Source organism: Castor canadensis, chromosome 16 (genome assembly GCF_047511655.1).
Source record: "Castor canadensis chromosome 16, mCasCan1.hap1v2, whole genome shotgun sequence".
NCBI classification, from domain to species: domain Eukaryota; kingdom Metazoa; phylum Chordata; class Mammalia; order Rodentia; family Castoridae; genus Castor; species Castor canadensis.
This window is the reverse complement of record NC_133401.1, coordinates 8271011-8291462: the sequence shown is the minus strand read 5'-3', so window position 1 is coordinate 8291462 and position 20452 is coordinate 8271011. Positions and strand designations below refer to the sequence as shown.

Below are 20452 nucleotides of genomic sequence, written 5' to 3'. Positions count from 1 at the left end.
AAGCAAAAAGACTTCCTTAGGGAAGTCTTTGGTCCTCTGGTTTAAATGTGCTGTGTTCCTGGCCAAGGAGGGGATCTGCTCAGGGCAGGTCATTGCAACTGTCTTGGGTTCAGAGCATTGACATCACTAGGGTGGGATGAGGTCTGGTCTGAATCCCTAAGTGGAGGCAGGAACCTGAGCTGTTTGTAGAGGGGAAATGAATCCAGGTCCTCTTCTTTTCTTGGATCCAGCTTGTTACGGCTTTCTAGGATTGAAAAGTAGTACGTGTTCTGTACTGCTCATAAGACCAAGAGAAGTGGAGTTTTTTAAAAAATTTTATTCATATGGGCATAAAAGGTTTGGGTCATCTCCCCCCTCCCCTTTACCCCCCCCCCTTACCCCTCACTACCCAGCAGAAACTATTTTGTCCTTATCTCTAATTTTGTTGAAGAGACAGTATAAGCAATAATAGGAAGGACCAAGGGTTTTTGCTAGTTGAGATAAGGACAGCTATACAGGGAGTTGACTCACATCGATTTTTTGTGCATGTGTGCTACCTTCTAGGTTAATTCTTCTCAAACTAACCTTTTCTCTAGTTCCTGGTCCCCTTCTCCTATTGGCCTCATTTGCTTTAAAGTATCTGCTTTAGTTTCTCTGAGTTGAGGGCAACAAATGCTATCTCGTTTTTTAGGTGTCTTACCTATCCTCACACCTCCCTTGTGTGCTCTTGCTTTATCATGTGATCAAAGTCCAATCCCCTTGTTGTGTTTGCCCTTGATCTATGTCCGCATATGAGGGAGAACATACGATTTTTGGTCTTTTGGGCCAGGCTAACCTCACTCAGAATGATGTTCTCCAATTTCATCCATTTACCTGCAAATGATAACATTTTGTTCTTCTTCGTGGCTGCATAAAATTCCATTGTGTATAAATACCACATTTTCTTAATCCATTCGTCAGTGGTGGGGCATCTTGGCTGTTTCCATAACTTGGCTATTGTGAATAGTGCCGCAATAAACATGGGTGTGCAGGTGCCTCTGGAGTAACCTGTGTCACAGTGTTTTGGGTATATCCCCAAGAGTGGTATTTCTGGATCAAATGGTAGATCAATGTTTAGCTTTTTAAGTAGCTTCCAAATTTTTTTCCAGAGTGCTTGTACTAGTTTACATTCCCACCAGCAGTGTAAGAGGGTTCCTTTTTCCCCTGCACCCTCGCCAATGCCTGTTTTAGTGGTGTTGCTAATGATGGCTATTCTAACAGGGGTGAGGTGGAATCTTAGTGTGGTTTTAATTTGCATTTCCTTTATTGCTAGAGATGGTGAGCATTTTCTCATGTATTTTTTTTGGCCATTTGAATTTCTTCTTTTGAGAAAGTTCTGCTTAGTTCACTGCCCATTTCTTTATTGATTCATTAATTTTCGGAGAATTTAGTTTTTTAAGTTCCCTATGTATTCTGGTTATCAGTCCTTTGTCTGATGTGTAGCTGGCAAATATTTTCTCCCACTCTGTGGGTGTTCTCTTCAGTTTAGAGACCATTTCTTTTGTTGAGCAGAAGCTTTTTAGTTTTATGAAGTCGCATTTATATATACTATCTCTTAGTTGCTGTGCTGCTGGGGTTCCACTGAGAAAGTTCTTGCCTATACCTACTAACTCCAGAGTATTTCCTACTCTTTCCTTTACCAACTTAAGAGTTTGGGGTCTGATATTAAGATCTTTGATCCATTTTGAGTTAATATTGGTATAGGGTGATATACATGGATCTAGTTTCAGTTTTTTGCAGACTTCTAACCAGTTTTCCCAGCAATTTTTGTTGAACAGCCTGTCTTTTCTCCATCATATATTTTTAGCGCCTTTGTCAAAGACAAGTTGGTTGTAGTTGTGTGGCTTCATATTTGGGTCCTCTGTTCTGTTCCACTGGTCTTCTTATCTGCTTTTGTGCCAGTACCATGCTGTTTTTATTGTTACTGCTTTGTAATATAATTTGAAGTCAAGTATCGTGATACCTCCAGAATTGTTCTTTTTACTGACTATTGCCTTGGCTATTCGTGGCCTCTTGTGTTTCCATATGAATTTCACAGTAGATTTTTCAATCTCTTTAATGAATGTCATTGGAATTTTGATGGGAATTGCATTAAACATATAGATTACTTTGGGGAGTATCGACATTTTTACTATGTTGATTCTACCAATCCATGAGCATGGGAGATCTCTCCACTTTCTATAGTCTTCCTCAATCTCTTTCTTCAGAAGTTTATAGTTTTCCTTGTAGGAGTCATTCACATCCTTCGTTAAGTTTACACCTAGGTATTTGATTTTTTTTGAGGCTATTGTAAATGGAATTGTTTTCATATATTCTTTCTCAGTTTGTTCATTATTAGTGTATAGAAATGCTAATGACTTTTCTATGTTGATTTTATATCCTGCTACCTTGCTATAGCTATTGATGGTGTCTGTGAGCTTTTGAGTAGAGTTTTTTGGGTCTTTAAGGTATAGGATCATGTCATCTGCAAATAGGGATATTTTGATGAGAAGTGGAGTTTTATCTGACCATTAGGAGAGTTGTAAAGCCAATGTAGTTTCTAGAGGATTTCTTTGCTTCCCCAGTCTTGCCTTCACAGACCCCTATCTTTTTTCAGGTGAACAGCCCTGAGGAGGACTGATATCTCCTACAATGCCGAAAGCCATGGCTGCAGTGAGTTGATGTTTCTTCCTATCTTCTTGACATTGTTCTTTTGTCATGTGAGCTGGGTACAGTGGGGCACACCAATAATCCCAGCTACTGGAGAAGATGAGGCAGGTGGATAGAGAGTTTGAGACCAGCCTGGGTTACACCCATACACCTCATCTCAAAAAAAAAATGACATGTATTTGTTTTCCTTATCCTGACATTTCTGGTTAACAGAGTCCTCCTACAGAATCCTGGTCCCTGTTTCCTCTCATGATGGCTAGATAACCCTACACATCCCTCAGTGCCCTCTTTTTTTCAACCAGCATCAGTATTTCATTCAGTAAGTAACTGAGCATCTCTTTTGTCAGCCCTCTCTCAGTAACTATGATGGAGAGGAAGTGTATCTCTTAACAAATCAAGAGTAGATTTGAAGAATAAACTTGTTTCTGGATGTACTGTGATTTAATGAGATTGAAATAAGAGTTGTTTAGTTGAGAAGAAACATTGAGAAGCCAAGATTATGTCTACTAGTATTCTCCAGTAAAATAGGATGGAAGGTGATATTGGTAGTACTAAATGTTAGATTGTTGAAAGATCTCATCTATGAGGGTTTGGATTCATGGGTTTGGTGGCTGACACCGATCTCTGCTATTGTCAGGGCATCTGTGTTAGCTTTCTATTACTATAAAAAACACCAGCAAATAGTAAACTTATAAAGAGCAAAGGTTTATAAGTTGCAGTCCACCATTGCTTTTGAGCCTTGGTAAGTTAGCACATCATAGCAGGGATTACATGGTTGAGCAAAAGCCATTCTCCTCATGGTGAGGGAGCAAAAGAGAAGGAAGGAGCCAGGATTCCAAAACTCCTTCAAGGGCATCTTCCCCACACCACCACCACCAAGATCAGAAGACCTTTCGCTAGGCCCCATTTGTTTAACTTTCCAATAGCCCCATGCCTTTAACACAGAGGTGTTTAAGGGGACATTGGAAATCCAAATTGTAGCAGCATCCATGACACAAGTTCCAATTTGAGGTTGAACAGGAAGTATGGGTCATGAATTTCTATGTGAATCATCCCATTCGTTTTCTTTATCCCAGGAATAAGGATAGGGATGATGGCTAAGTTTGGCCTATGCATAAGTTGTTGAGTTCATACTCTCAGAGCTCTTGAGAACCTTATTTATTTATTTATTTATTTTTGGTGTTACCAGGATTTGAATTTTTGAACTTACTAGAGAGTTGCTCTACCACTTGAGCCATGCTGCCAGGCCTTTTTGTTTTGGTTATATTTGAGATAGGGTCTTCCTTTATGCCTGGGCTGGTCTGGATTGCGATCCTTCTATTTATGCTTCCCATATGTCTGAGATTCAGAAATAGACCACTATACCCAGCTTTTTTATTGATTGAGATGGGGTCTTGTGAAGATTTTGCCCAGGCTGACCTTGAACTACAATCTACCCTATATAGGTCTCCTGAGTAGCTAGGATTACAGGTGTGAGCCACCACACCCAGAAAGAACCTTATAACTCTTTTCCAGTAATAATACACCATAGAAATTCTGCCACCAGAAAAAAAATAATTAAAAATTTGTATTAATGGGAAATCTTATATTAGCAAGTCACAAGAACAAACCAGAGTTTATAAGAAATTTAAATTGTATACTTTCTGAAATGGTGCTATTTTAAGATGTAATTGTCAAATTTTACATGTTAAACATTCAATGAGTGTTAAAAGAGCAGGGCCCTCTCTGTCACCACTTGATACTACTCTGAAGGCAGACACCATCATTTCTTTTAGCTGATTCCAGTGGAGTGTATCCCATAATTCTAATTAATATTCCTGTGTTGCTGTTTCTTGGTTATTTCCTTGCAAATTTATTTATGGGTTTCATTTGCTATATCACACTTTGCCCCACAACAGAGCTCTATGAAGTTTTGTTTGAATCAATGCAGTACATGTGACTAGTATCTTGTAGATACTCTATTGCAACTATTCTCTACCACCTCCCTTTAAAAATACTTAATTATGGTAATTTTCGACATAAAAAGTAGAGTAGTTTTGTAAACTACTACATATCAATCAACACTAGCTTGAATGAAAACTCAGAATTAATCTTATTTTATCTGTTCTGAGCCATGCATATTCCTCTGCCTTCACCACCCAACACAGCAACTTATTTTGAAGTGAACAGAAATCGATATGTACCTCTAAAAGATAAGCTTTTGGTGGGGGAGGGTGAGACTGGGGTTTGAATTCAGGACTACATGCTTGCAAAACAGGCTCTACCACTTGAGTCACACATCCAGTCTAAGAAATGTTTTGATACCAGGTCTCACTATGTAGCTCAGGCTTTCTTTGAGTTTAAGATCCTCCCACCTCAACCTCCCTAATGCTGGGTTAGGTGTGTGCCACCACACCTGGCTAGAATTTTTTTAAAGGATAGCCATTATAATCATCAATATCTACTCATGATCAAATTTTCATAATTGTCTCATATTAGAGCATTTATTTGAATTAGAATTCAGATAAGAACTATGAAATTGATTTATTTGTCTCTCAGTCTTCTAGTTTTGTAGGTATTCCTTCCATCTCTTCTTTCTGCACAGTTTTTTAATTATAAAAGAAATAAACTTATTTGTCCATGTATAGATTTTGTTGATTGTGTCTGTGCTCTCATTTAAATTGATCATTGAATGTAAAAGCTTGGTCAGGCTTAGTTGGGGATTTTTTTGTCAAGAATATTTCTTAGATCAGTGATGTATAATTCTATTAGGAGTTACATTATATTTGGTTCTGTTTATTTTTGTAATATAGCAGTTATTGATCTGTAATTTTTTAGATGTTGCAAGCTAATATTTTAATTTTGTCATTCCTCTTCACAGATTAGGTGAATCTTCTATCTATAAAGTAAAACTTTTTCTCCTCAACTGTTTGGTTATCCTGAAGGATACTGCATATAGGAAAGAATGTTTGTTTCTTTCCATTGTTTGCCAGTTTTTAAAATACTGAGTTGGCTTCTTAGAATCTTCTAAAAATGACTGATTTTTTCCCAATATTATGGTAAGATTGTGAATTAAACATTTTCATGTGATCAGTTCATTGTAGTTATGCCATTTGGGGCCTAGGGAAACTTAATCCTGAAAATCATCTCTTTTCTCCCAAAGAACCTTTGTTGCTTTATTTGAAAATTGTACTTAAGGCTGGGCAGTGGTGGCTCATATCTGTAATCCTAGCTACTCAAGAGGCAGCGATTAGGAGGATCTCAGTTCAAAGCCAATATCTTGAGAGACTGTATCTCAGGAAAAAAAAAAAAAAGGACTGGCAAATTGGTTCAAGTGGTAGAGTGCCTGTCTAGCAAGTGTGAGGCCCTAAGTTCAAACCCCAGTGCTGCCAAAACAAAAACTGATACTAAACAAAAAAAAAAGCAATCTCAGCACTTGAGGTGCTTTGCCCACTGTCCTAGTCATTGTTTCTAGACCTTTTTTACGGACAGAGTCAGAAATTTATTTGGCATTATTCTTGCATATATTTTTGAGATGAAAGATAGTGGTTCTCAGTAACATCAATATAATCACATGTTTGCCTTCACAATGCAAGAACAATAGTCTTGGGAGTGTTTCTTTTCTTATACAGCTAGTATCGTTTGTTGTTTCAGGGATCGGTGATATTCAGTGATGTATCCATAGACTTCTCTCAGGAAGAGTGGGAGTGCCTGGCCCCTATCCAAAGGGACTTGTACAGAGATGTGATGTTGGAGAACTATGGCAATCTGCTTTCAGTGGGTAAGGACATCTACACCAACAATTCAGAATTCTCTTCTGGAATGTCTGCTGCTCCCACAGTGAATTTCTCAAGTGCTTTTTAAGTTATCAGCTGAATTTCACCTCCTTATTCCCAAATAAATGGTTTCCATAGGAATGTAAAGGAAGTTTGGGAAATGGGCACCTCCAGTGGGCTATGACTGAGGCTTCATCTTCATCTTCTTTGGCTGTTCCTATAGTGGCATCTCTTGCTTGATCATCAAGGGCCTGGATCTGAGTTGCCTACAGCATAACCATGTTCCATATCTCTTCTCATAAGCAGGACTTTACATTCCTAAGCCTCATGTGATCTCCTTATTGGAACAAGGGAAAGAGCCCTGGATGGTTGGCAAAGAGCTTACAAGAGGACTCTGTTCAGGTAAGTGAGAAATGAACCCACAGAGCTGTGATTACAGATGGTACCTCAACTGGTCAGTGAGGAAGCAGCACTTTCAAGATGTTATCGAGAGTCCCCATTAAGAGTCTAGGCCTGTAGGGATGGCAGAGTGACTCAAGTGGTTGAGCACTTGCCCAGCAAGCTTGAGGCCCTGAGTTCAAACCCCAGTATCACAAAAAACAAAAACAAACAAACAAAAAAAACTCTAGGTCTGGGGAGATAACTGAGCCCTTTCAGCATGAGTCTGCAGCTAACCCATTTCATCCCTTCCTTCACTTACTGTTTCTACTCTTCTTCACAAACAATCCTCATAATTTCAAGTAGAAGGTGCCTTTCACTTCCCCACCAAAGAAAACTCTTTTATCCATATTTTATATTCAGCTCCATGCCAGCTTTTCTACTTTTTACATTTAGATTTATATAAAAGTTGTCTTTTACCATTCCAAAAATAACATAATAGTGTGTGCATATGCACATGTGAATCCACCCCACCCCTACCACCCAAATACTGGTCTTCATTATAGCTGCCTGTCAGTGACTTGTTTTATCAGTTTGTCTTGGATTTCTTTTCTCTATTCAACATTTTTTATTCTTAATTTGTGTAAGGGAGTCATTGGGTACTACAGTTTGCTAATTGTGACAGCTATGAGAATTCAAAGTCTAAGCCAGGTGTGGCAGCTCATTTCTGTAATCCTAGCACTCAGGAGGTAGGGGCCTCAGTTGTCTGAGACCAAAAGAAAACAGTTCAAAGTCTGAGCTGGGCATAGTGTCATAAGCCAATGTGGCTGGGCTCCATGAGCAAGTGGGAGCAGAGTAAGAGTTGAGGCTGGATAGACAGGTTGCACTACAGCATCCAGTTTATACTGAAGATTATAAGGAATTTGGATTTGAGCAATGGAAGGGGTCAGGCCCATGCCACTTTCCCTGAATAAAGGGTGTGGGAACTTGTTTTAGGGGGTGCGTAAATGATCTGGTGAGAGTTGGTTCTAGTTTAGAAGATGGCATTTGTTAGGGGAGATACGAGGGAACAATTTTTTGTTTGTTTTTGTTTCGATTTGTGTTGGGGTGTTTTTTTCCTTGGGCAAACACTTTGCCACTGAGCTATACTCCCAACCCAAGAGGACCGTCTCTCTCTGGTTTTTTGTTTTAACAGCACTAGAACTGGAACTCAGGGCCTTGTACCTGCTAGGCAGGCACTCTACCACATAAGCCACAGCCCCAACCCTTTTAATTTATTTTTCAGGTAGGGTCTCTCTCTTTTGCCTGGGGCCAGCCTTAGACTGAGATCCTCCAACCTCCGCCTCTGATGTAGCAGAGTTTATAGACCCACATCATCCATGCCTGGCTTGGTTTTTGAGATGGGGTCTCAGGCTAGAAGAGTGGCTCAAGTGGTAGAGCACCTGCCTGGTAAGTGCAGAGCCCTGAATTTTAAACACCTGAATGGCCGAGAGAGAGAAAGAGGATCTCACTTTTTTTGCACAGGTTGGCCTCTAACCACAATCCTCCCAGCTCCACCTCTCACATGTGTGGAATTACAGACATACACCATCAAGTCCATCCCCCCGAAGATAGTCTTAAAGGTTACTTATGAACTTAATTCCATGGAAGTAAATGAAAGATCATAATGGTAAGAAAGAAAGGATTGTGTTGTAATGAGTTCCCTGTTGTCAGCTTGAAATGTTCCTGTAGGCTCCATTTTGATGTTTTCAAACCATTTAATTTGCCTAATATTCCCATTTTATGAGAAATTCTTTTGCAGTAATAGTTACAGATACTGAATACTTAACTCGAAGACATTTATAAACATTTTCTCTTACTTTGCTAGTAATCATAAGGAATATTTCCCTTGTATAATTGAAGAATACAATTGTAACTTGTATAGCAAGTTAAATACAAGTTAAATAATTGCCTGGGAACTTACAGTGACTTATCAAAATTGAGACTCAGCTCTCATCAATCTGATTCCTTTCATCTTTCCATGACACTGTGTGATACTGGATCTTATATTCCTTTCTTTCTTCCTTAAATTCTAGCCTGGATCTTAATTCCTTTCTTTCTTCCTTAAATTCTAGCTGCCTCCCCTCTTAGATACCGGGGTAGTACATGAACAAGTCTCCTCTCTTCTCCCAAGATCAGCATTACAAAATCCAAGGCAAACAGCATTTTCATTGATTTTCCAAGACATGAAATATTCTGAGTTTTCTGTGTGCCACTTATGCCAAATTAGTTTAACACCTTAGCCTTACTGAGGCTCTTTCCCCTGTGGATAACTCTCTGTTGCTACTTTCAAATTTCATCTACTACATCCTTTATTATGGAGCCTGTTCTGTTTCCACCCCAATTTAGTGTGCTGCCATTCAGCTTGAGAGTATCCAGAGTTAGTACAGACCACAGAGCCTTCCACAGTGCTGTCCTCCCTTTAGATGCCAGCCTACAGTCTTGAGAGTCCCCAGGCCACCTGCATTTGGACCAACTAGTTACCATATTCAGGGATTTCTAAGACTCCTCAGGTTCAATAATTTTCTAGAACAATTCATAGAACTCATGAACGCTCTACACTTAAGATTATAATTTTATTATGAAGGATATGTATTAAGGTGAGATCTTGAAGGCTTCTGGATATGTTCCATACTCTCTCCTTGTGGAGTCAGGGCTTGCTGCCCTCCCAGCATATTAGTGGACTCCATTTCTAGAAAGCTCCACTGAGCTTGGTATCTAGAGGTTTTTGTTTTTTCTACGTAGATAGCTTAATCTTTACTGTCTCTCCCCTTATCAGAGGTCAGATAGCTGAAAGTCCCAACCCTCTAATCACCTACTGTGTCTTTCTGATGACAACCCTCATCCTGAACCTTTTAAGGGCCCACCATGAATCACCTCATAAGAACAAAGATACTGCTATCATTCAGAAGGTCTTAAGGGTTTTTGAAGTACTGTGCCAGGAAACAAGGACAGAGACCAATTTAAGTCAGCATGGTGGCACAGGCATATAATCCCAGCACTGGAAGGTGGGAATCCCAGAGAGAAGTGGAGAATCACAAATTCAAGGGCCAGCCTGGGCTGCATGGTGAGACCCTGTCTCCAAAAAAAAAAAAAAAGACCAAATGTATTCTCTATCATGCCACAAAATATCCAAGAGTCTTCCTCATGTATCTGTGTGTGAGGAGTCATGTTTACTATGGAATGTGGTCCAAATACTGTTTCCCAACTGTTCTTGATGATTCTGACCCACATCCATATTTGATAATCATAATCACTATGGTAACTTATTTTCATAGGCTCCTCCCTCTCCTTCCTCCATTGCATGTTGGTAATTTCTGTGCATTCCTTCTCCATTTTTCATATTAAACAGGTGTTCCTGAGAACTGTTTATTATTTATCTACTAGGTATTCGTTCATTTTAATTTTCCCATTTTCACCATAAAAGTGTAACTTCTCACAAATAGAAGGGGAAGGAATGAGTATATGTTCTTTTCTTTCAGATCTGGAATCAATGTGTGAAAGCAAGTTATTATCCCTGAAGAAGGAAGTTTACGAAATAGAATCGTGCCAGAGACAGATAATAGGACTTGCAAAGCATGGCCTCGAGTACCCCAGTGTCAGAGAGGCTTTGGAATGTAGAAGCCACTTTACAAGACAATCAGGGCTTCAAAATGGGAATTTAAGCCAAGAAATACTCACTCATGAATATATGCCCACATTCATTCAGCAGACTTTCTTTACTCTACATCAAATTATCAATACTAGAGAGAAACCTTACGAATGTAAGAAGTGTGGGAAGGCCTTTAGTCAGAACTCACAACTTATTCAACATCAGAGGATTCATATTGGTGAAAAGTCTTACGAATGTAAGGAGTGTGGGAAATTCTTTAGTTGTGGTTCACATGTTACTAGACATCTGAAAATTCACACTGGTGAGAAACCCTTTGAATGTAAAGAATGTGGGAAGGCCTTCAGTTGTAGTTCATACCTTTCTCAGCACCAGAGAATTCATACTGGTAAGAAACCCTATGAATGTAAGGAGTGTGGGAAGGCCTTTAGTTATTGCTCAAATCTTATTGACCACCAGCGAATTCACACTGGCGAAAAACCCTATGAATGTAAGGTATGTGGGAAAGCCTTTACTAAGAGCTCACAACTTTTCCAACATGTGCGAATCCATACAGGTGAGAAACCATACGAATGTAAGGAATGTGGCAAGGCCTTTACTCAGAGCTCAAAGCTTGTTCAGCATCAGAGAATCCACACTGGTGAGAAACCCTATGAGTGCAAGGAATGTGGCAAGGCCTTTAGTAGTGGCTCAGCACTCACTAATCATCAGAGGATTCATACTGGTGAGAAACCCTATCATTGTAAGGATTGTGGGAAGGCCTTTACTCAGAGCTCACAACTTCGTCAACATCAAAGAATTCATGCTGGTGAGAAACCCTTTGAATGTCTTGAATGTGGGAAAGCCTTTACTCAGAACTCACAACTTTTTCAACATCAGAGAATCCACACAGATGAAAAACCGTATGAATGCAATGAATGTGGGAAGGCCTTTAATAAATGCTCAAACCTTACTCGGCATTTAAGAATTCATACTGGTGAAAAGCCCTATAACTGTAAGGAATGTGGGAAGGCCTTTAGTAGTGGTTCAGATCTCATTCGTCATCAGGGAATTCATACTAATGAATGATAAAAGTTACAGATTGTCACCTTCTTAATATTTTAAACAAAAATTCATGGTTTGTTTTATTTGATATTTAAGTTTTTAATACAAATTATAAATTCAGAGTCTAAACTGACATCTCCCTCAGTCTTGTACCAATGCCAGTTGTTCAATGGTTCTTTTTCCACATTGTTTGGTGCTATGTTACATTCTTGTTTATATTTGCTTGTATTTTAGGGCTGTCTTTTCTGATCTATATATGTATGCTTGCACCACTATAACAGTGTTTACATTGTGTGCCTTTACTAATTTTGAAATTCCTTATAGAATTTTAACTTTGTTTTTGAAGTCAGTATTAATCTTTTTGCTTCCTTTCACAAGTTTATATTTTTTACTATAAAACTGAAGCTCAGAAAGCATAGAAAACCAGAAACTAAAAAGCCAAAATTATAAAACTGACGATAGATGACTTCTCTTGATTTGGTAAAACAAATTCTGCTGGGCTTTTTCTTTTTTAAGGAAGTGTAGTCATGATATACATAATGTACCTTCATTTGCTTTTATCATATCAAAAATTATAATTGCCATTTTAATAAATAGACTTTATTACTTTTATTGGCTCATTTAATAAGTTTTAAAAATGACTTATTCGTGCTGTGGTTGCCTCTGAATTTTTGTAGTTATAAAAGCTGTCATTTTTTAATGACTCAAAGCTTATCTTTTGAGTGGCTGAATTTTTCTTTTAAAATATTTGGTTGCTAAAATGATCCACATTTTCTTCTTGTAAACTATTTTGTTCCTTTTTATTAAGCCTAATCTTAGTGCCATACTAGAAAGGTAATCACTGTTATGAAATTATTGTTTATTCTTCCAGATATTTTAATTTTTTCTTATATGTTAGCGATGTTTTGTTTCTTACGTATGAATACAGTCATGTGTATGCATTGGTTTGCTGTGATGACTCAATAGATTCATGAAGGTAAGGTACTTGGATCTATTCCTAAACATAGTATGTCTTTAATAAAGGTTTTCATGTGTTATCATTGATACACTCATTATCATAATCATCTTCATTATCATTTATGGGGATGATTGTGTGTGTGTGGTGCTGGGGGTGGAACCCAGGGTCTTGCACATTCCAGGCAAGTGCTCTACCACTGAACTACATCCCCTGTGTGTAAAGGATTTTTAACTATGTCGTTACCTTTGTCAACATCACAGAATTCATAATGGAAAAGAGAAGTAGCTGTAGTGTTACAGGAAAGAAAGCCTTTCCTTAGCACTCATTATTACTCAGCATGGAATTTTGAAAGGGAAAAAAAATATGCCTGTCATCTTTCAGATTTCATCTTTTGTGCTTTGCCAAGGATTCTTATCTGAACCCCTGTGGATATAATGATGGTTGAAAGCACAGCTGTCAAAACAGCAGAAGGAAATGAAAGCATTTCTCATAATTTGTTCCAAAAAAAAGAAAAAAAACCATACAGGTCATAGTCTTTGAGCAGAATGAGGGAAATGGTAACAATAGAATAGCCATAAAATACCTGAGTATTAATTCAATATCCCCTCAATTAAAGTGGGTTAAGGAAATAAATCCCTTCAAATATTATTTAAAGGTGAATGAAACTGAGGACACAAAAAACCTGAGAGTAGCACTAAAAGCTGAATTGAAGGTTTTATAACTCAATATGCATGCATATAGTAAAATTCTGTAAAGAGTATTAAATCATTATAAAATCCAAGGATCTAAAGCAAAAGTGAACTGTGGGGGGAGGAGGAAGGTATTATTTGCTATAAAAAGCAGAAACGGGTAAGAGGCTTAGCTCAGGCCTTAGAGCACCTGTCTAGCAAGCATGAAGCCCTGAGTTCAAACCCCAGTACTACTGAAAAAAAAAAAGAAGAAATAGCCAGGATTGGTGCCATGTACCTATAATCCGAGCACTCTGACTGAAGTAGGAGTATAACAAATTCAAAGCCAGACTGGACTAGCCCTATCTCAAAAACAAACAAACAAAAACCCAGCAAAACCAACCAAACAAGCATAAATAAAAGAAAAAATATCTAATAGAAATTTTAATTATTTGATGGAAAACAGACAAAAAGAGACAAACTTCAATGATTATGTTGGTGGAATAAGGGTGATAAATGTATGGCATTGAGAACAAGAAATTGAAATGACTACATATTTCAGCTTAAGAAGGACCTATCTTTGTAGGTGATGACAATGTGGAATTGGAATTAGTGGTGTAGATTGCACAAGTTTGTGCATATGTAAAAATCCACTAAATACTTTTAAAGGATGAATATTATGGTAGGTGATTTTTATCCTATCTTTAAAAACTTAAAAATTAGTATTTTGTGAACTATCTGAAAATCTGGACAGAGTCTGTACTTTTTCTTGTGGGTTTTTTTTTGGGGGGGGTTGTTTTTTTTTTGTGGGTGTTGTTGCTGTCACTGATTTTGTGTTTCAGACAGGCTGTTGCTATAGCTTGTGTTACCCAGGCTGGCCTGGTATTCACAAGCCTGCCTCTGCCTCCCAAGTGCTGGAATTACAAGTATGAACCAGCATGCCCAACTTTATTCACATTTTTAAATGATGCCAAGCTATGCGTTGTTTTCTAGCTGGCTTTGTTTAAGCAACAGTTTAACCTGTATATCCCTTCAGATCAAAAGGTATATGCCTAACCTACTCTAAAACCTGTACTGTATCTCACCACATTATTGTACTGTCCTTTCCTCAGTGAAGGACATTTAGACTATTTTTTAAAAGAAAGAAAGCTTGTTGGGGACATCTTTGCATGTACCTTTGTATATGTTGAATTTTTATTGACGCAGGGTGGCGGCGGTACTGGGGTTTGCATGCAAGGCTTTGTACTTGCTAGGCAGGTGCTCCAACCCTTGATTCATGACCTCCAGACCTAAATTTTTATTCTTTAAAATATATTTCTCAAACTGAAATTGATAAGTCAAAGAGACTGCTATTTTCTATTTTAACAGAAAATCCTGCTTAACTTTCCAGAACTGGGATCTGTCAGGTTCTCATCAGTTATGCATAAATGTACTTTTTAACTCATGGTTAAGCAGCTGTGAATATTGTCATCCCTTGTACAAATTGCCACAATCATGGGTAAAATATTTTATCATTATCTTTACAAAGATTGTTTATTTTTTAGCAAGAACTTAATGCACTTTGTCAATGTAATATTTAGTTACATAGCCATCCGTAACATTGCATACTGTTGAGTTTTAAGGAATTGCTATAAATTGTAAAGAAAATTTTGACTTGAATATTTACTTCTGATGTCTTTGGAATTAACAATATTGTGAACATTCTTGTTTGGGAATTTTTTTGGTGGTGGTGCTGGGATTTGACTTCAGGACTTCGCACATGCTGGGCAGTTGCTCTACCACTTGAGCCACACCTCCCAGCCTGCTGAACATTCTTGTTTAAATTATTTTGAGCACCTTCCAGTTAGAATTTTAGGCTAGGTTCCTATGAGGAAACTAGTTTAGTGTGATTGCTGATTTTTTTTAAGATCTTTAAGTTGTAGAGTAAAACACATAAAATTGTATAAAGCATATGTGTAATTTAAAACAATAATTGTAGAAAATAGAATGTAGAAAAATACCATTAATGAGAGCCAGGCACTGGAGGTTCATGGCTGTAATCCTAGCTATTCAGGAGGCAGAGATCAGGAGGACAGTAGTTCAAAGCCAGCCTGGACAAATAGTTCATGAGACCCTATCTCAAAAAACCCCTCACAAAAATAGGGCTGGTGGAGTGGCTCAAGGTGAAGGCCCTGAGTTCAAGCCCCAGTACTGCAAAAAAAAAAAAAGATACACGTGTATTTAATGACTACCCATCAATTAATTTGCAGAGATTGACAGAATAAATTTTAAACAAAACCAAACAACAGTAAAAACACAACACAACTATATGCTGTTCACTAGAAATGTTCAAATGTGTGTGTGTGTGTGTGTGTGTGTGTGTGTGTGTGTGTGTGTGTGGTTCAAAAATGTATAGATAGTAAAAAACAGTATAAGGGGAAACAATAGTATGCAAAACCTAACAAGAAAAGAGGTGTAGTTTTAATATGACTCAAAATTACCAGGATGGGAAGAGAAGGGGACATTGCATAAAGATAAAGGATGAGTTCAATAAGAAGATAAAAAAACAATCATAAATATCTATATACCTAACAACAGAGACTCAAATGTGCCACTGTATCCTCCAACAGCATCTCTTCTGGATAGTAGATTCATTTTTCCTTTTGACTGAGCCCAGTTAGCCATAATATCCTAATTGTGTACTATAGTTTTTATTACCTACTATTTACTTTGGACCCATCTTTCAACAAACAAGCAGGTATGGTGGTGCACACCTATGATTGCAGCTACTCAGGAGGACACAGGTAAGATCGAAGTCCGAGGCCAGCCAGGGCAAAAAAGCACTAGACACTGCCTGAAAAACTAACTAAAGCCAAAAATGACTGGGGTCTTGGCTCAAGTGGTAGAGCACCTGCCTAGCAAGCACAGGGCCCTGAGTTCAAACCCAAGTACTGCAATAAATATAAATAAAGGATTAGGAATGCCATGCGTGTAAACTGGAAGAGTTGGTATTTGCTCAGCTATCAGTTCACCCTATATTTATAGAGCCAATGGGAAAATAAAGAGAGTGGGAGGAAGAGAGAGAGGGATAGAGAGAGAAGGGAGAGAGTGAGAGAGAGAGAATGTTGTTACCCAGCCAGGCCCATTTGCCCACTATGCATGATGCCAATCACTGAAATGTTGAATTTTGCAAATGAGAAAGAACTTATTCACATGGTGGCCAAGCGTGTGGAGATGTGACAGCAAGTCTCAAACTTGCCTCCCTGAGGTTAGGATTTAGGGGTACTTATGGGATAAAGAAGAAGGTTAGTATAAGACATGAGAAGTGATTGGTGGTCTGTCATGTGAGATCAGACTTCATAGGTCTTCATAGTAGTCATATTCAGGAAACAGTGTTAGTATGACCTGTAGGTGAAGTTTTGGTCCTCTGACTTCAAAAGGTCACCTACTGGATACTTGTACAGACCCAAGTAAAGGGGTCAGTATCTTTGACCCCTTCCAATACTTCCAAATTCCTGAAAACCAATTTAAGAAACCATTGTTACTGGAACCAGAAACCAGCAATGCTCCAGGAAGGAGTCTCCAAAAGGGAAGAGGCCTCTGCCTGGCCCTTGGGCACCAAGTTTGTGATACTGTCACAAAAAAGAATTTTAGGACACATCAAGGTAAAGACTAAAAAAAGTTTATTAGTAAGGAAAGCAAAGGAAAGATAGAAATATAGTACAAAGCCCAGACATGGGTGTGGGCACATGAGAACAGGGGCAATGAGTGCTCCAACATCAAAGGTACACATGGTAGGTTGGGAATTGGCTTGAATTAACCTTAGAAGAAATGGTCCTATCTGACACCTGGTGTAATTAGTCACTTTTGCTGTTACACTGGCTTATCAATTTGGGCCGAAGATTTTAAGATTGGCCTGCTTATTAAATTTGAGTCATGATGACATAGGTGTCTGAACATTCCTTTCAACAGAAGATGTGCCTTGCCAGATGCTCCCTTCAGGACAGGCATCCATCCTTGCAATAAGTATTTTTCCTTGGAGACACTTTTTGTGCAGAAAGGATTCATTTTCCCAAGAATTCTTTCCCCAAATATGTCTTTCTTTTAAGATATCCTTGCTTAGTTCTCAGAGCACGATAAGTATTTTTGGGCAAGCAGGCAACACAGGAAGACAACTGCTCTTTTCCCCTTTTTTCTTTTTAGTAAATGTTGCAGTTTGTTGAGGAAGTATAAAGCTTAAAGCAGAGAAAACAGTGTCTATATGGTTTTAATCAAGCTATTCATAGTATAATATTTATTTGTAGACTCCTGGCTGCTGTTTCCGATGCCTCAATTTCCCTGATATCCTGCCTTGTTGTGAACACATCTCAGAGGTGTTACTGATAGAAAAGATAGTGGGTTGGGGTACTTTATTGCTTAGCTTGACTACTAGCAAAATCAGTTATGAAAGTCAATAACAATAAGCAAGTGAAGCAAGGGGGTTTATTCCTAGAGGCACTGGTCCTGAGGGAGGGTGGTTTGTAAAGGCCCAGTGGCAGCCTCCATGCCCAAGACCTCCAGGCAGATACCTGGAGAGGCAGGTTCCCTAATTTTCTGGGGTAGGGACAGAGGGAATAGTTGGGAGTCCCTAGGTCATGTGAAGGTGAAAAGCAGGGTCACATGGGGGGTAACCTAGGCAACATCTTGGTTTTAATAGGTGGGTACAGAAGCTACCTAGGTTGGAGGGCACCCACACAGTCTTGCAAAGGGCTAGGGGTCCTTCAATTTAGGGGGCAGTTCACAAGCATCTTTTTTGTGTGGTACTGGGGTTTGAACGTACAGCCTTCACCTTGAGCCACTTCACCAGTCTCTTATTTGTGATTTTTTTTTGTGTGAAAAAGTCTTTATTTTAAGAAAAAAAATTTAGTTAAAAAAATTTAACAAGTTCACTTAGCAAAATACACCCAAAAGGAAATCACAGTACAAAGAAAGCTCTAAGTCAAGGCCTCACCAATTCCTACAGTATTAGTATTGTGTCTCAATTCTCAAAACTAACTTTTAAAAAGCTTAAACTTAACCTAAAAGATTTTAAATGAAAATATAAACTAGAATGAACAAACATGAGAAATGTTTCTCTTTGAATTAGGGATCTAGCACCTTTGAGTTCTCCAAAAAAGTACATCTCCCCAGTGTGCTCACTGTGGTGTGGTGTAAGAGCCACATTTAACATACTTAAACTAGTTTAACTCGGATAACATCACTCTGAAGTACACTACCAAAACGTTAATCAAGAATAGCAGAAGAAAATAGTTTTAGGTTGCTCAGTATCACATGCTAGAAGAAAAGTTTGCATGAGGAAACACTGAAGAGGTAATTTTTTAATCCAGATTTCACAAACTCATGGTGCAAAATGTGTCCCACAGCTCCTCTAGTTATAAACTGCGCTTCACTGCTTCTTGGCTGCCTGTGAAAATTTGATTGAAACAACTCAAATGCTCCTAGAAAACTAGTCATATCCACCCATGCTGTTCTGACCGCTATAGCCGGCCCTGTAACAGCCACTCACTGACTGGCTCTCCAGGCCACTGTAAGTGGCCTGGCCTGCAGACACCCCCATGCCCTGCATCACCTGGCTGCTATAAGCCCCATTGCTGGCCCCTGTTGTCGAATTCAGGAACAGTTCTATGTATCTGTGCTGCATGTTGGCCCTGTCTTTTGACATAGCCGCCACAGCTTCTTCATGGGTGGCAAACTCAACATCAGCTTCTCCTGTCACTCTTCCATCAGGGCCAATCTCGATATGAATTCTCACAGGGTTGAGTGGAGAGAAGAAGTTGTAAATGTCGTTCTCGGTTGCTTTGTAGGGCAGCCCCCTCATGTGGACACAGTGGCCAGTGGTGCTCTGCACCGTGAACTCGCCATCTCTGTATCTGTGGTCATACATTCCTGAGAGATAGTAGCTGAGGTCTCTCCCAAACAGGTCTGTGGTGAAGCCGTAGCCATCACTGAGACCACTGTACTCCTCGTAGCCCCCATAGCCTGCACTGTAGGCACCGGATCTCATCCTCTCCAGGCCTGCCTGTTTCACGATGCCAATGTACCTCCTGGCTGTCCCCGGTCGGTCATAGGGCCCTGGCCGCTGCACAGACATAAACTTCAGAGGCGGATCTGAGTATGACCTAACTTCCTCCTGACTGCTCTCAAACACCTTGATATACCTGTGCCCTGTTCTCTCCTTGTGCTTCCCTAGCGCCTTCTCAGCTAACTCCTGTGAGGCAAACTGCACAAAGGCCTCCTCTGTAATCTTGCCCTCTGGAGCCACTGGCAGTGTGATCCCATTTGACACGATTTCCAACCCTGAGAAGAACTGAACAATTTCTTCCTTTGTGCATCCAAATGGGAGTCCCCGAAGGCGCACGAAGCCATCATTGGCGCTGTCAGTGCTGTTTGGACCACTGTGCTTCAACACCCAATCCATCTCGGTTCTGTGTGACTTGAACACCTCGAGGTACCGGTGTCCCATGCTTTCCCTGTCTTTTTTCAGAGCCAATTTTACATCATCTTCTGATTCAAGTTCAACAAAAGCCTCACCACTCTGCCTGCCTTCTCTAGTGTAAATGAAATGGACACCTGCGACCCCATCGTGAATTGTGCAGTCGGAGAGAAAGTTCTGCACATCCTCAATCGAGCAGGACCAAGGCAGGCCACGGAGTTTGACAACAAAGCCTTCACCTCCCTCAGGACCTAGCATCTTGGATACTTGACAGGGCAGATGTCAAAGAAGCTTGGGCAGTTTTTCTGTGGCTTAAAGAACCACAAGGATGTATTCAGTGGGAGACTTATGGTAGGTAATGAATTGTCCACTGAAGAAGGTAGAACTGATTTCTATTTTCATCAAGCAAGCGTGGTTTATGGCCAGAGAATCCCAAATTCCACCTGATGCTTAAAAACACAGATGGCTCTAAGGGAAGCTCAGGTGCATCTTCTGTTCTTAACCTCCCGAGGCAAAGATTTCTCACCCAAGATGCAAGCACAGGATCCCTATGCGTGTGAGAGCAAGGCCGACCGGCGCTCCGGCACACGCGCGGCCACGAGGAGGAAGCTGTTTTTTTTCAAGATAGGGTCTCACAAACTATTTGCCCAGGCTGGCTTCAAATTGCAATCCTCCTGATCTCTGCCTCCTGAATAGCTAGGATTACAGGCGTGAGCCACCAACCATCTTGATTTGGGGCAATACCAGAGTAGTAGGGAGAGGACAATGAGGCAGGGTCCAGGATGTTGGGGGGCCATCTGGAGTTGTATGTCCTGCAGTGTTTGTGGGGACACTAGATCTGTGCATTCCCAGGTTTGAAAGATGTAGGGGAGGAGCTAGAAC

The 20452-nt window shown here is 39.6% G+C and overlaps 2 protein-coding genes across 8 annotated transcripts in view; one reads left to right on the top strand and one right to left on the bottom strand.

Annotated features, from left to right (window-relative positions):
- Positions 1-13400, top strand: part of Znf383 (zinc finger protein 383) — a 30426-nt gene extending 17026 nt beyond the window's left edge. For 2 of the 7 annotated variants that reach the window (XM_074058367.1, XM_074058366.1), the window contains 4 exons: positions 2615-2670; positions 6301-6427; positions 6726-6824; positions 10322-13400. In XM_074058367.1, coding sequence (XP_073914468.1) covers positions 2650-2670; positions 6301-6427; positions 6726-6824; positions 10322-11517 — 1443 coding nt within the window. In that variant the 5' untranslated portion in view covers positions 2615-2649 and the 3' untranslated portion in view covers positions 11518-13400. Of the gene's footprint in view, positions 1-2614; positions 2671-5512; positions 5706-6300; positions 6428-6725; positions 6825-8085; positions 8250-8324; positions 8470-10321 lie in introns of those variants that run through there. The other 5 variants (XM_074058368.1, XM_074058365.1, XM_074058364.1 and 2 more) reach the window with 5 other exon arrangements.
- A 4972-nt stretch (positions 13401-18372) lies between these two features.
- Positions 18373-20133, bottom strand: LOC109701534 (heterogeneous nuclear ribonucleoprotein F-like). The gene has a single exon (XM_020187085.2). It carries the CDS (start codon positions 19826-19828, stop codon positions 18584-18586), a length of 1245 nt encoding a protein of 414 aa, XP_020042674.1. The 5' UTR covers positions 19829-20133; the 3' UTR covers positions 18373-18583.
- Between the last annotated feature and the right edge of the window lie 319 nt (positions 20134-20452).